This window comes from Streptopelia decaocto, assembly GCF_964273445.1.
Source record: "Streptopelia decaocto genome assembly, chromosome: 1".
Classification (NCBI taxonomy): domain Eukaryota; kingdom Metazoa; phylum Chordata; class Aves; order Columbiformes; family Columbidae; genus Streptopelia; species Streptopelia decaocto.
Window position 1 is genome coordinate 147,053,666 of NC_138663.1, and position 13,119 is coordinate 147,066,784.

General features: G+C 39.4%; 1 protein-coding gene across 2 annotated transcripts in view; it reads left to right on the forward strand.

Annotated features, from left to right (window-relative positions):
* Nucleotides 1-13,119, forward strand: part of NCK2 (NCK adaptor protein 2) — an 87,748-nt gene that overhangs the window by 43,925 nt on the left and 30,704 nt on the right. Inside the window, exons 1-2 of one of the 2 annotated variants that reach the window (XM_082043759.1) lie at nucleotides 653-1,993; nucleotides 11,035-11,276. In XM_082043759.1, coding sequence (XP_081899885.1) covers nucleotides 11,051-11,276 — 226 coding nt within the window. In that variant the 5' untranslated portion in view covers nucleotides 653-1,993; nucleotides 11,035-11,050. Of the gene's footprint in view, nucleotides 1-652; nucleotides 1,994-11,034; nucleotides 11,277-13,119 lie in introns of those variants that run through there. The other variant, XM_082043758.1, reaches the window with a different exon arrangement.

Sequence of the window (13,119 nt, forward strand, 5' to 3'; positions counted from 1 at the left end):
GGGGTTCTGTTGTGTTTACTCTGCAGCCAAGAGGCATAAGCCAGAAAAGCTACCTCCTCATTTTGTCTCATGCTGTTTGCAGCCAAATGAAGGGGCTGAAGATATCCTCTCAGCACCGTCTGGGTTTCACCACCGCTGTCTAGAATGCAGAAAACATCGCTCTTGATGGCAATGCCTTCAAAATAAAGCAAGAAGCAGCTTTATCACCTAATAGTGGAAAAAAGTCCCTGGAGATTGGGTCATCCACAGTAGTTGCATCTGCATAGGCTACTGGGGAAGGCAGAGGGTGAACCTGCAGCTGCTGCCCTGAGCCCTGCCTGAGCTCTGCCTACTGCTGGAGCTGGAGGTTGAGGGCAGGTGGCATGAGCCTGTGGGGGTGAAGGCTGGAGGAAGGAGTTGGTAGGAAGGGATGCTTGCTGGCTCTCTGTGGTTTGAGTTACTCTATATTCAGACATTATTTTTTTCTTCCTCTTTCAACAGACTAAAACCAGTGATGATAACTTAATAATTCACACTTCTTGTATTTTCTCATGTGAGGACATGAAAAGATGCAATTTTGTATGGTCTTCAAGGTATGGGGAAATACCTTCTTCCATAAATATTATCTGGGCGGGATGAAGCACTACGAAACTACGAAAATCTTCTTTCAGTGTTGTTTGTCTGGTCTCTAGAAGGGTGCCAGTACTGTACGTTAATCTTTGTCCTGCTTTCCAAATGAAAAAAAAATGCAAATTTCTTAAAACTTACTCTCCCCTTGGTATCGTCATCCCCCACCTCCCCGCAAGCCGAATTTTTTTTTTTAATCCCTTAAGGTTGTCCTTACCTGATTTCTTAATAGTCAGACTTGAGCCAGATTACTCTTATAAGCCCTCTGCCCTGTGTGTTGGTGACCATACTCAGTAGACCTGTTAGAGTGTTTTCTCTCTTAATTTCTGTACTCATTCTCTTATCTTCTAAGCATAGGTAAGTTATAAGGCTCCTAACTAGTACTGCTAAATTATAATGTATGTTAATATAATACCAGCTTGTTCCTGTAAAATACCAGCTTTTTGTCCTTTGAAATATAATTATAAATTTAAATCATCTGTCAGAAACTAAAAATGGATGCTGCCTACCCTGTAACAGGCATGCCATTCCAGAAATTGTATAGAAATGTCCTTTTCTTCTTAAGTGAGACATCAAATGATTTTTAAAAAATTTAGCCTCCCGAAACAGCAGAGTGCTTATCACATAAATAGGAAAGATAGTACTTAGTGTTATGTGTTATAAAGACTGTCACAATGATTAAGCATTTGTATTTTTAACTGCCCCGGACCAGGGAATTTTGTGGCATAACAGTGTTACTAATGAAATTTAAAAAAAAAAAAAAATATATATATATATATATAGGGAAGGTTAGCTTGTATGAAGGTCACAACATGAAACAGAGTGAACGTTGTATAAAATTAGGGTGGTATTGCATGAATTAATGGAAGACCGGAACTGAGGTTTATATTCTTTTAGTGCTGCAGTAACCTACCTTGTAACAGCCCGGCTGACTTTGTAGCACTAGAGATGTAGCAAGCTAGAGGATCTATCTGCTGCTTCCTCAAATATTAGTAAATGTTAGCAGTTTTTTTCTCATCTAATAATATTTTCCAGCGCCTTACTGTTGTGACAGCAGTGTCCTTTTCTTGCAACTTCAACTTTTTGTGAGACCATATGCCTCAAAGTATGAAGCTGTATCAGTCTGAATAATGGGCAGCCATTACTGTGAGGTGACTGTAGCTCTCAAGAAAGGAGGAAAGACATGAGCTGGGGAGATGCCCTCACTGCGTTTGTTGTCCTTGGCAGTCTCTGCCTCCTAGGGCATTCCTGCTACACCTGCCTGGTCAACACTGGTGCTGCACCTTGCTGCTGGAGTGGGCTTGGGGAGCTTGAAAGGACCTTGTTGTTACCTGCAGCTGTCAGAAATGGTCATTTGCTAAGGCTCTGGGCTGCACGCAAAACATAGGTAGGTCTTGCTGAGGGGATGCACGCTTTGTGATTAAAACTATTCCTTTTCTTTAAGTGGCGAGTTCATATTTTAAAAGATCAGTGGAAGCAGTCCCTGCTTATTTCATCTGGGCAGACTGGTTCATGTGATAGGCTTCATGAAAAAGTTGAGTGGGAATTTTGTTTACAAACATGCTTTTATATGCTATTATATTAAATGTATGTAAAGTGAGTTTTTTGTTGAATGTAAAATGCTATACTGACTCCTTAGGAGGAAGGATGTATTTCTGGGTGTTTCTAATCTGTATTCTCTGTATGTCTTTTAAAAAGACTTCTAAGCCACTCATAAGACAAAAAAAACAAGCTTAACTATTGTGCTCTATCATAGCTATGCAGAAATTCGTTACCACTAAACTAGTCTTGAGGTTTCCTGTTTGCAGTTGTTCTGTAACACAAGACACAAGGTGCTCGAGTGTAGCTGCAGTTGTATTAGAGATTGGGATATCAGATATGTTGTGGGGCAAACATTGCTTAGAGGCTGTCAGGCATCCGGTTGAAGAAACAAAACCCCACACCTCATAGCGTTGTTCCCTGAAATAATGGCAGGTGACATAGAGGGGAAGGGGGCTTGAGCTGTGTGGGGGCAGGCTCTTGGCTAGCAGCAAGGGGAAGTGCCTTAGCTAGTCCAATTCTAAATTACTACTTGATTCAGACTGATCCTTCCCTCTTCTTGAAGATATCAGAATAGTTTGGGTTGGAAGGGACTTTCAAAGGTCACCTAGTCCAACCCCCTTGCAATGAGCAGGGACATCTGCAACTAGATCAGGTTGCTCAGAGCCCTGTCCAGCCTGGAATGTCTCCAGGTATGGGGCATCTCCCACCTCTCTGGACAACCCGGGCCAGTGTTTCACCACCCTCAGTGTCTAACCTGTATCTCCCCTGTTCTAGTTTAAAACTATTACCCCTTGTCCTGTCGTAACAGGCACTGCTGAAGAATCCATCCCCATCTTTCTTATAGGCACCTTTTAAGTACTGAAAGGCCACAATAAGGTCTCCCTGGAACCTTCTCTTCTCCAGGTTGAACAACCCCAACTCTCTCAGCCTGTCCTCAGAGCAGAGCTGTTCCAGCCCTCTGGTCATTTTTGTGGCCTCCTCTGGCCCCCCTCCAGCAGGTCTGTGCCTTTTCTGTACTGAGGGCTCCACAGCTGGACACAGGACTCCAGGTGGGGTCTCACCAGAGCAGAGGGGCAGAATCACCTCCCTCAACCTGCTGGCCACACTCCTTTTGATGCAGCCCAATAAACGATTTGCCTTCTGAGCTGTAAACACACATTGCTGGCTCATGTCCAGCTTTTCATCCCACAGTACCCCCTAGTTCTTTTCTGCAGGGCTGCTCTCAATCCCTTCATCCCCCAGCCTGTATTGATACCAGGGGTTCCCTCGACCCAGGTGCAGGACCTTGCACTTGCCTTCATGAACCTCATGAGGTTCACATGGGCCCACTTCTCGATCTTGTCCAGGTCAGTCTGGATGGCACCCTGTCCCTCTGGCATGTCAACTGCACCACTCAGCTTGGTGTCATCCGTGAACTTGCTGAGGGTGCGCTTGATCACAATGTCTCTGTCATAGATGAAGGTACTATGCAGTGGGTTTTATATCACTTCTGGTCCCATCCTGCCTGCTTATATTTTAGCAAGAACTGTCATCTAAAAACCAACCCCACTTGCGGTGCCCATAGGAGTAGGCCATGGCAGGGCATTGCTGCCTGCAGCACAGGCCCCAGCATCTCTGCTGTGATTAACCGTTCCCCCGGGCTGTATCACCCTCACAGTTTTATCTTTAATTATTGTTTTGTTTTTCTTAAGTGACTCATAAGGAAACAGAGTACTTTTGCACCTAAGAACGAAATCTCAGGACCTGCCAGGAAGGCCCTTGATGTCTGCGGAGCTGGCCTTTGAAGTCAGCCCTGCGGCTGGGCCTCCCTGGCAGCTGGGTAAACTGAAATCAGGAGCTGAAATGGACTGAAAAATATACACAAAAAAAGAAAATAGTTTGTTCATGCCTATCTTCCCTAGAACCCTTTAAGTAAGTACTAATTGCACATCCATAATCTGCTTGGATGGTGTGTGGGTTTTTGGAGGGGGAGTTCTTTGTCTCTTTATTTTTTCTTTAGGATTATAGTTCTTCTGACTACTTGGTGGTGTTATCAACGATGTCCAGTTTATGCTTTCAAATTAGTGGCACAACTGTAACTCTCCAGAACTACTGAATTGCTCCAAATTTCCCTCAGAGTTGACACTGAAACTGTAGAAGCTTTGTGGATGGTTCTGCTATCTTGGGATGCATTTGAAGATTAAAAGTGTTTAACTTTTCTTATTATTTTTATACACTAGCGAATGACAGAGAATGGTTGTCACTGTAAAATAAGCCCATAGCGTAGAAATATGTATTAAACACTTTTTATTGCATCACGTGCAGAAAACTTAATGTTCTGTATAATTCTGTACTTATTCTATTGCTAATATTTAATTTATTCCAGATGCAGTTTAATAACTCCTAATAGTTCTCAATAAGACGAACTGCACTTCTTTTGATACCTTCAGTTTGCATTTCCTGACTTGAGCTTGTTGCTATCAGTTTTTCCTTTTCAAATAAAAGACTAGAGAGAGATGACACAGAAAACCTCTAGAGCTTTTTACCTCACTTTGTAAACAGGATATTCTTTTAACCATGTAATACTTCTTTCATAAATGTTAAATTGTGAGAGTACGTTGGGAAATGTAGTAAAACATTCTTCCTTCCCGGTGGATCCATTTATTTACATCTTTGTTCACATTCATTCTTTACAGCTTCCACTCATCATTGCCTTTCAGCTTTGGAAAACTGACCCTCCTGAAGCACCCACAGCGGCTTCTATTGATTGTGACTGTGTCTTCAGTTTGCACATCAAAGTAAATTGGATAATAATCACTCGCATTTACTCAGCTATCACTTTTAGTTCAGTAGTCAATGCATCCTAATGAGACCTAATGGCAAAATACCCCAAATTAATTGTCAGGCTTCTGTTAAAACAGTCAACAATTTTAGGCAGCCCAAGTAGGTGGGTTTTTTTTTCTGCTAAGATGTCAGTTTGACACCTCAGAACTGCATAGCTAGATGATGAATGTTTGGTCAATAACAGCTATTTAGTTAACTTTCTTTAAGAGGGGAGGGAGTATTCTCACAATAATTTTTGGTGCAGTGACCTCTTTTTGAAGAAATGTGTCCCTTGGGGTGGATTGACACACATTATATGCAGTATTGAAGTGTTAAACAGCAGAAGCAGTTAAGATGAGATAGCCGTTATGTGATCTATCTCCATTTGTCTGAGCATCAGCAAATAGCCCATCTAACAAAGCTTGGGAAGGGTTTTACTGATTTTAACAGAGGGCTACCATTTGCTCTACTCCGGGTCAACTTCTTTTCTCTTTTTATACCTTTGCATTTTGAGATACTCTTGTAGCAACATTAGAAATACGATTTTTTTCTTGGTTTAGGTAACTTGGACCTTTGCATGAAATAGATTATATTTTTTTGTTTTTTCAAACATACATACTTAAAGTGTCAAAAATACTATGTTGCTACTGGAAATAGCTAAAAGTATGTCCAAAAGGTGTATTCTTGCTAGTTTTTCATTTGAATTCACATTTCTGTTCTTTTTATTGCCTTCTGAGTTCTGTGTTTGAGTTTGGTGCTTTACTAATCCCCAAGAACCAAGTGAAACAATCTCAAATATAGAGATGTACTCTTTTGAAATCTTTCTACATGTCAAAGCTGTTCATCTAGGCCAATTTAAAACAAATAACTAACCACACACCCACACAGGCAATAGAGAAAACAACTCTAAGTGAAAACAAAGTTTCCCCAGTGAGGGGACTCCCACCGCTGGGGGGTTTGGACTAAATGATCTTTCAAGGTCCCTTCCAATCCCTAACATTCTGTGAAACTTCTAGAAACAGTGGGCAGGCTAACCAGAGACTTCATCTTCATAAATAAGAAAGCTTCAGACTTAGAGTGTACTTCAGATGAAGTTATCTAATGCAAGTTATTTTATTAATTACAGAATATAGTAAGCACATCTCCTTACTGGGAAAGAGGCCTTGATGGAAAGGAAATCCTTTTTTTTTTAATTTTCACAGCTGTGTTACCTTAGAGGACCAAATATTGCCTGTTTCCACAGCTTATGAAAGATTAACCCAGTGGACACCAGACAGCTGGCCCATCATCAACATGTGCTGCAGGGGGTCTAAACCCATTTTGATTTTCGGAGTTTTCGAGGCAGGAGAAGGAAAAGTTCTTCAGCCTTTAAATCTTAGAGGAAACTGTGATATCTCATCAGTTAACTTTTCCTTCTTCCAAGACAATTAACTAAACATTGTGTAGTAATTATGTCTTATGTAATACCACATAGCAATTATGTGTTTTATGCACATCAGTGTCATGTAAAAGCCTCTGTAACAATTTAATACCTTTTTTTCAGAGTGTCTTAGGAGGACATCCAATTCCAGAACAATCTGTTATGTCAATTGTCACTTCCTATTAATAGAATTTTTACTTGTTCCCTTGGTGAGGGATTAAATCTCAAGCATTACTGTCAGTCATTTTTCAGTTACTTTTTTTTGCAAAATAAATTGTGAACAGAGAGACCAACTGCTTCTTTTCTCACTGCATCTTCAAAGCTCAACCATACCTCCTGTTTGCACTGTCCTAACTAACCTCATCCCTGACGTGACCCTGAGGCTTCCTCCTGAAGGCGGGAAAAGATGCTGCTTTTCTGCCCGTTCGGCCAGGGCATTAAACTAGTGGGAGTGTTGACTTGTGTCAAGTCTATAGGAGAAGATTCCAGCCCAGAGGGCCTGCTGGGTTTGATCCTTTCTTATTTATCATTATGGGAGAAACACATTAGCCCTACATGGGAGGCGAGGGGGAAATCTAGGCCTGGTAAAAGAAAATGAGATCTCTGTAACAGTTATATATAGTTTGATATTTATCATCAACTAAGCAAATATTTCATGTGATTTCACATGAAAAATCACTAGCAAATTTACAACTTTGTGGGAGCAAATTCTCTTAAGTTCCTCTAACATTACGTTTCAATGATCTCACATATTGCTTGCATAGTTCAGTTTTAAGTGTTGGTTCAAAATGGCAGAGGTGGTTGTTTTTGGTTTTGTTTTTTTCCTGTCATTGCTAAATTCTTGAATCACCGATAGTTTATTGGATGTAACCTTTTCCTTTCTGTACTTCCTTCTGATAAAATCTATATAGGAGCTACAGTACTAGATATTCCTCTGATGTCTGCCTGTGTTCTGCCCTGGGCTTAGCTAATGTTCCTCACCTGCCTGAGGAGGCTTTCAGTACAGTCTTCTCATGACTTTACCTTGGCTGGATTTTTGTTCACTACCTTCCTAGCCTGGCAGATTTTTCAGTTTTCCCTCTTTCCCAAGCATGGTTTTTATGTTGGAATATTTTCACATGTTGTTCTGCCGTAGGGCAGCTGCCACTGAAGACAAGATGCCTTTTCTAACAAAGCCTAAATTGGAGAGAAGAAACAGAGTGGCTGAAAATACCTGAGCTCAATCTAAACTAATTAATTGTAACATTTCAGCAAATACAATATTGGTAAAACAAATTAGTTTACTACCATTGCTAGCAATGAAGGAAATGCAGGCGTGAAAGGGGTTGGGAGTGGAGATTGACCACATAGTTAATATAAGAATTACCTTTTGAAAGTCTAGGTTGTGGAGTTTTGTTTGTTTCCGTATTTAGTGTGGTGTCTTCGTTTTGTTTGGATTTTGTTTTTGTTGGTTTTCTTTTAAAAACTGCCGTTGGAAGTTGGATTGCCATAAAAGTAAAGAAAATGACCACTTGATACAGTAAGCTAAAAACCAAGGCCATCTATATGCTTTTTAAAGTGATACAATCTTATACTGGGGAGTGGCTTGTGTTGCATTTCATTTAGAGTTCCTTGCATAGGTATTTCAAAGCTTTTCACTGGTGCTTTTTAAAGTGGGGGATGTTATCGTATTGGGTATGAGGACAAGACTGTGTTTCAGTGCTAGAACTTTAGAGCTGTTTGAAGAGGAACATTCCAGAAGGTTGTAAACTCTCAGCAGTAATGGAAATGGATTTTTATTTTCTTGATGTGAAGGAGTCTCATGTTAATACTAGAACCTATGGGGACTCTGTTATCTTTTGTTGTGCAGTCGATAAGCAGTATACTAAAGAAATTTAACTTTTTGAGTGCATGTCAAGTTTTTATGGGGCACTCAGATGCTTTGGAAGGCTGTATTATTTTTTACTTATGTTTTTCCCAAATGTAGTTATGCTGTATTCTTCTAATCTTTTGTTTGGCACACAGCTGTCTTGCAGAAACATTTAAAAATTATTAATTCTACAGCCCCCCTCCTGGGGAGCAAATGTGTCTTTATTCACATACAAAGAAAGCTTAGCTCTGCAAATGTCACAGGAAGAACCTTATTGCCCTTGATAGAACCAGCCTAATGATGTAACCAGAAAAAAGTAATTTTAAGAGCTTTTGTACTAGTTCCCCATGTTAAAAAAACAAACAAATCAAAAAACAACCACCTAAAAAACCAGCACAGACAGACTCCACACACTTGTATACATTCATACAGCTCTAAATAGACAAATGTTTTGCTGCAATTATATGATGAATTTTGACTGCCTCTGTGGTGGCAACATCAGCCAACTGCATTGGTGATGTCCTATTTCTTCACGTTCTCCATATCTCCAGGAATAGTACGAATTGACCATTTTACAATTGCTGAGATAAAATAAACTGATGTAAATTGGAGAGAGAGATTATATTGACAGCGCTGGCCTCTAGAACATGCTTGATTGCAGATTCCCTGTGGCTACATCAGCTTATTGACCTGTGGGCTGTCTGTCTGTTTTATGAGTCAGAAACCAGGGCAGTTTATTGGAGACTGCGGGTCCAAAGCTCAGGCTCTCCTATGTCATTGTCAGTGTCAGACTGGATTATTATTTTAGGGGGAAAAAAAAAAGTTGAAGGGTATAGTGACTTATTTCTTGTAAAATCGGCAATTTTACCAGCCTAAGTCACAGCCTGTTTGAACTGTAAGGGTTGTGTTTCTTCTCAATTATTCAAAACATCATAACCTGTTTTGAATTCATCTTGGGGCTCTCAGCTATGAAGACTCCCACTTGAATAATGTTTTAATTGTTTTACATTCCTCTGTGTTTTCGAATTGGAAAATAAGAACTTCAGCCCATTGATTTCAGCTTCAGATTTTCAGAAATGATGTCCTGCTTTGGCCATCATGTCAGTGTTATACCTGGTGTCCATGAGGGGTGACACTGGTGCTTTGCTGTCGAAATAATTTAGCAACCATAGTTCAGCCCTATATGATGTTCTCCTGCAAACAAAAATGGTAAGAGGAGACTATTAAATTATAATAGAGTCCACTGTTGTGTCTTCTGATTACAGGTTAACTTTAAATAAGGAAAACACTTCTTTTTCCTTGAAAGAGTTAGCTGCTGGGCTGCCTAGTATGTAGTTTTCACAGTTTGTACTGTAGCTATAGGGAGAAGCGTGTGTGTGTGTGTGTGTGTGTTCGTTCAGTGACTGCAAAAGGAAGCCTTTCTGAATACAGGTGATACAACTTACATGCTGAACAGAATTTCTGAATGAGGTTTGAGGTCTTTCTTTAATTACATTTCATTCACATAAAATGTTAGGTATCGGAGTTTATAGGGTTGTGGACTGCTAAGAGCTAGGCAACAGAGGGAAATAATGTTAAAAAGATCCTTGGACATTAACAGTTTGAAGTACTCTGGGAATTGTTTCTACTAATCTGTAGTTTAAAAGAAACCTACAGCTTTTACTTTTTTAAAAAAATAATCTGCCACATTGATTTTTCAAATATATTCTCACCTTCTACTTTCTCCCATCATCCCCCACTTCCCTCCCTCCCCCAAAAACCCCGAGCAGTGATTAGAAAATTTTAAGTAACTTCTTAGAAATTTCTACAAAGAACTTAGAGGACAAAATCAACATGTTTTGGTTGGCATTATAATAGGTTTGAATGTCACTGAAACTGGAACGGGACTTTTCCTTGCACGCTATTGTGTTACCTCACATTGTTCCTGGTAATTACCAGGATGCGTAGGAAACCGTGGAGGCATGCAGCTGCCTTTATGCAGCTGACAAATGGCTTTGGAAAAGATAGTTCTTGTTACAGGTAAGTAAAAAAAGACAGCTCATTCATTCTTAACAGAACTCTGAGTAGGTTTGGGGTAGGGAAGAAATGAAATACAGATGAGGGAGGGAAGTGCAGCGGGTTCTCTTCTCTACCCTGCTGACTTCTGCCAAGCGTAGGGCTGAGGTGAGCTGGAATCTTCCTGGAGCAAAGGCATGTCCAAAGGCTTCTCCTAAAATGCAGTCTGTGCTACTTCCACAAAACATGGTGAACAAAGGCTTACTAAAGTTTGTATCCTCTTCATGTTGGCAGATTTCCCTGCTGGGTTACATTACCTCTTGAAGTATTTTTAACTTCTTACTAAAAAAAAGTCCAGATAACTTTGCTTAAATGCAGAAAACTTATAAATAATATGTTAGTATGAGGAACTAGGGCAGAAGGAAAATATATTTTTGGAACGCTGCTATTTTTTTCCTCAGATCAGAACTTTTATTGCCAAGTTTTATGATGCTATATGCAAAAACTAAGTGAGTTTTATAAATTAGCCTTTGTTAACATATATCTGAATAATGTTTGGTATATATTCAAAGGAAGCAAACTTATACATCACGACTAGAATTTACTATCAAGGTATTGTCTTATTTTAATTGCAGAAAAGCAAGAAAGGTCAATATGGCTTTATTTTTAAAAGAGGAGTTCCAGCCTAGGCAGTTTTTCTCTGTATGGCTTTCTCATTTTTTCCCTATGCTTTTCTTGATAATTTCAGAAGAACACACAAAAAAATTAAGAATTACATGATATAATTTACTGATGAACATGTTTTAATATTTTGTTGTAGAAAGACTCCATGAAAGATGACAGAAGAAGTTATTGTTATTGCAAAGTGGGATTACACTGCACAGCAGGACCAAGAACTTGACATCAAGAAAAATGAGCGTCTTTGGCTACTAGATGATTCCAAGACATGGTGGAGGGTAAGAAACGCAGCCAACAAAACGGGATACGTGCCATCAAATTATGTGGAACGAAAAAACAGCTTGAAGAAAGGTTCTCTGGTTAAGAATCTAAAAGACACATTGGGTAAGTCTTTCGATATTTTGAAGAAGTTTAGTAGACTTCATGTGTTTCAGATTGGGAATGTAATGTGCATATAAATATTTTTTAATGTACTTGTTTGAATTTTCTTAATCCTGATTTTGAGTTGACATGGTGGATGATGGAGGGAATGAGAGAGTAGAGGCAAGGGGGCAAATCATGTGGAAAAATCTAACAGGTTTTCTTGCATCACATCCAAGAGAATAAGATGTTACTTTTGTTCCAGTTTGTCAGAGGTTGTGTTTATTCTGGGGCTGAAGAACTATGTTTTCCTTGAGATACCAACTGCTGAATCCTCTCCTCACATGCCAAGTTTTCTTACTGAGAAACAGAAGGATGCAAACTGGATTGTTCAGCATAGCTATCATAGCAAAGCTAAATCATGTTATGAATGGGATTATGTGATGTGGCTGTGTGCAATGTCAGGGGTTAGGTTGCTGTGGTCTGAGGTGTTCCTTCTGCTTCCAGGTTCTTAGTAATGTACTCTGTTTTATACTTGCACATAAATTCATCACAACAGTATATCATACTTACAAAATAACATACCTTTGAAAAATTTTGGGTGTATTTTAGAAAAATGTGGTTTAAGTCAGGTGAAATGAATTTTTTTTCTTTATTATTGCAATGACTTTTAATGACTGATTAAATTACTAAAAAAATAAAGGGCTTTGCATATAGCTAGAAAAGGTTAAACATCACGCTAAGTGATCATTTTACATATAGAGGGCAGGGTGTGATGAATGAAACAGAGACTGATATGCACAACGGGCTGTTTTTAGGTTATTTCTTGCTTGTGTTTTGGTTTTTGCCTGTGCTTTGTGAAGTCTTAAATAAGGAAAACGTAGCCTGTTGCATTTTGCTGTAGAAATAACTGTATCTTCAACAGAAAAAATAGATTTTCGGATTTGATTTTTTTAGAAAGCAAAAAGCTGCATTTAAAAATAACATGGCAATAGCTTGTGTAGGTTTATCACAGGTGTCCTGTGCTGGTGTTATATCTAACAGTTCAGGTGTCTTGGTCACTTCTTCGTTACTGTGTCCTCCATTGCTGAGCTGTCAGAAAGTACACAGAAACTGAGAGCTACAGGATGGGTGGGAGGCGAACAAGGTTATCACAAGATTTACCATGGTCATATATAAAACCATAGGCCTTTGCAAAGATCCTCTTGTAATAGTGTCAGCAAATGTGATTATGCCTTTTCAAAGATTTGTATAAAGAATAAGCTCCAACATCAATTAACTAGTTAAAATAAAAATCCCAGCTGTGACTTTAAGCTCCTTTTATCTGGATTTAATGTTGTCTAAAATATATGATGTTTTGTCTAAAAGCTGCTTTATGAAAGGATTGTGTTTCTGTTGTGATAATGTATCAAGTGTTTGTGTAAAATGTGGACAGTATTTACTTGACGTAAGCAAACACATTTTATTTATATTCAACAGAAATGTGTTTGAGTGAAGGAATAGAGACATGTCGTAGCGTATATTCGTGTTTACCTCCTTGATCTTAACAAAGCTGGGTGCTGCCGGGTGCTTCACTTCGCTGTGGTGACAACCGACAAAATGGTGTGAGAACAAAGCTTGGTTTCATGGCCGAGCCTTCGCTTGTGTCGCATCTTCCAAACCTCAGCCCTTTGCGTGCGTGCACATCGGTTTTTAAGTTCTGAAGGACTGTTATGACAATCTACCGATTCCCTTGTAACCTTTTCTAATAGTTTTCTCTGTGTTGTTTGTTCAGCTGAAGCAGAAAATAACTTGTGGTGCAGCCTGGCTTTTGCTTTTGCAGTGACCACACATACCTGCTAAGCCTGGAGTGCAGAGCACCTCCCGT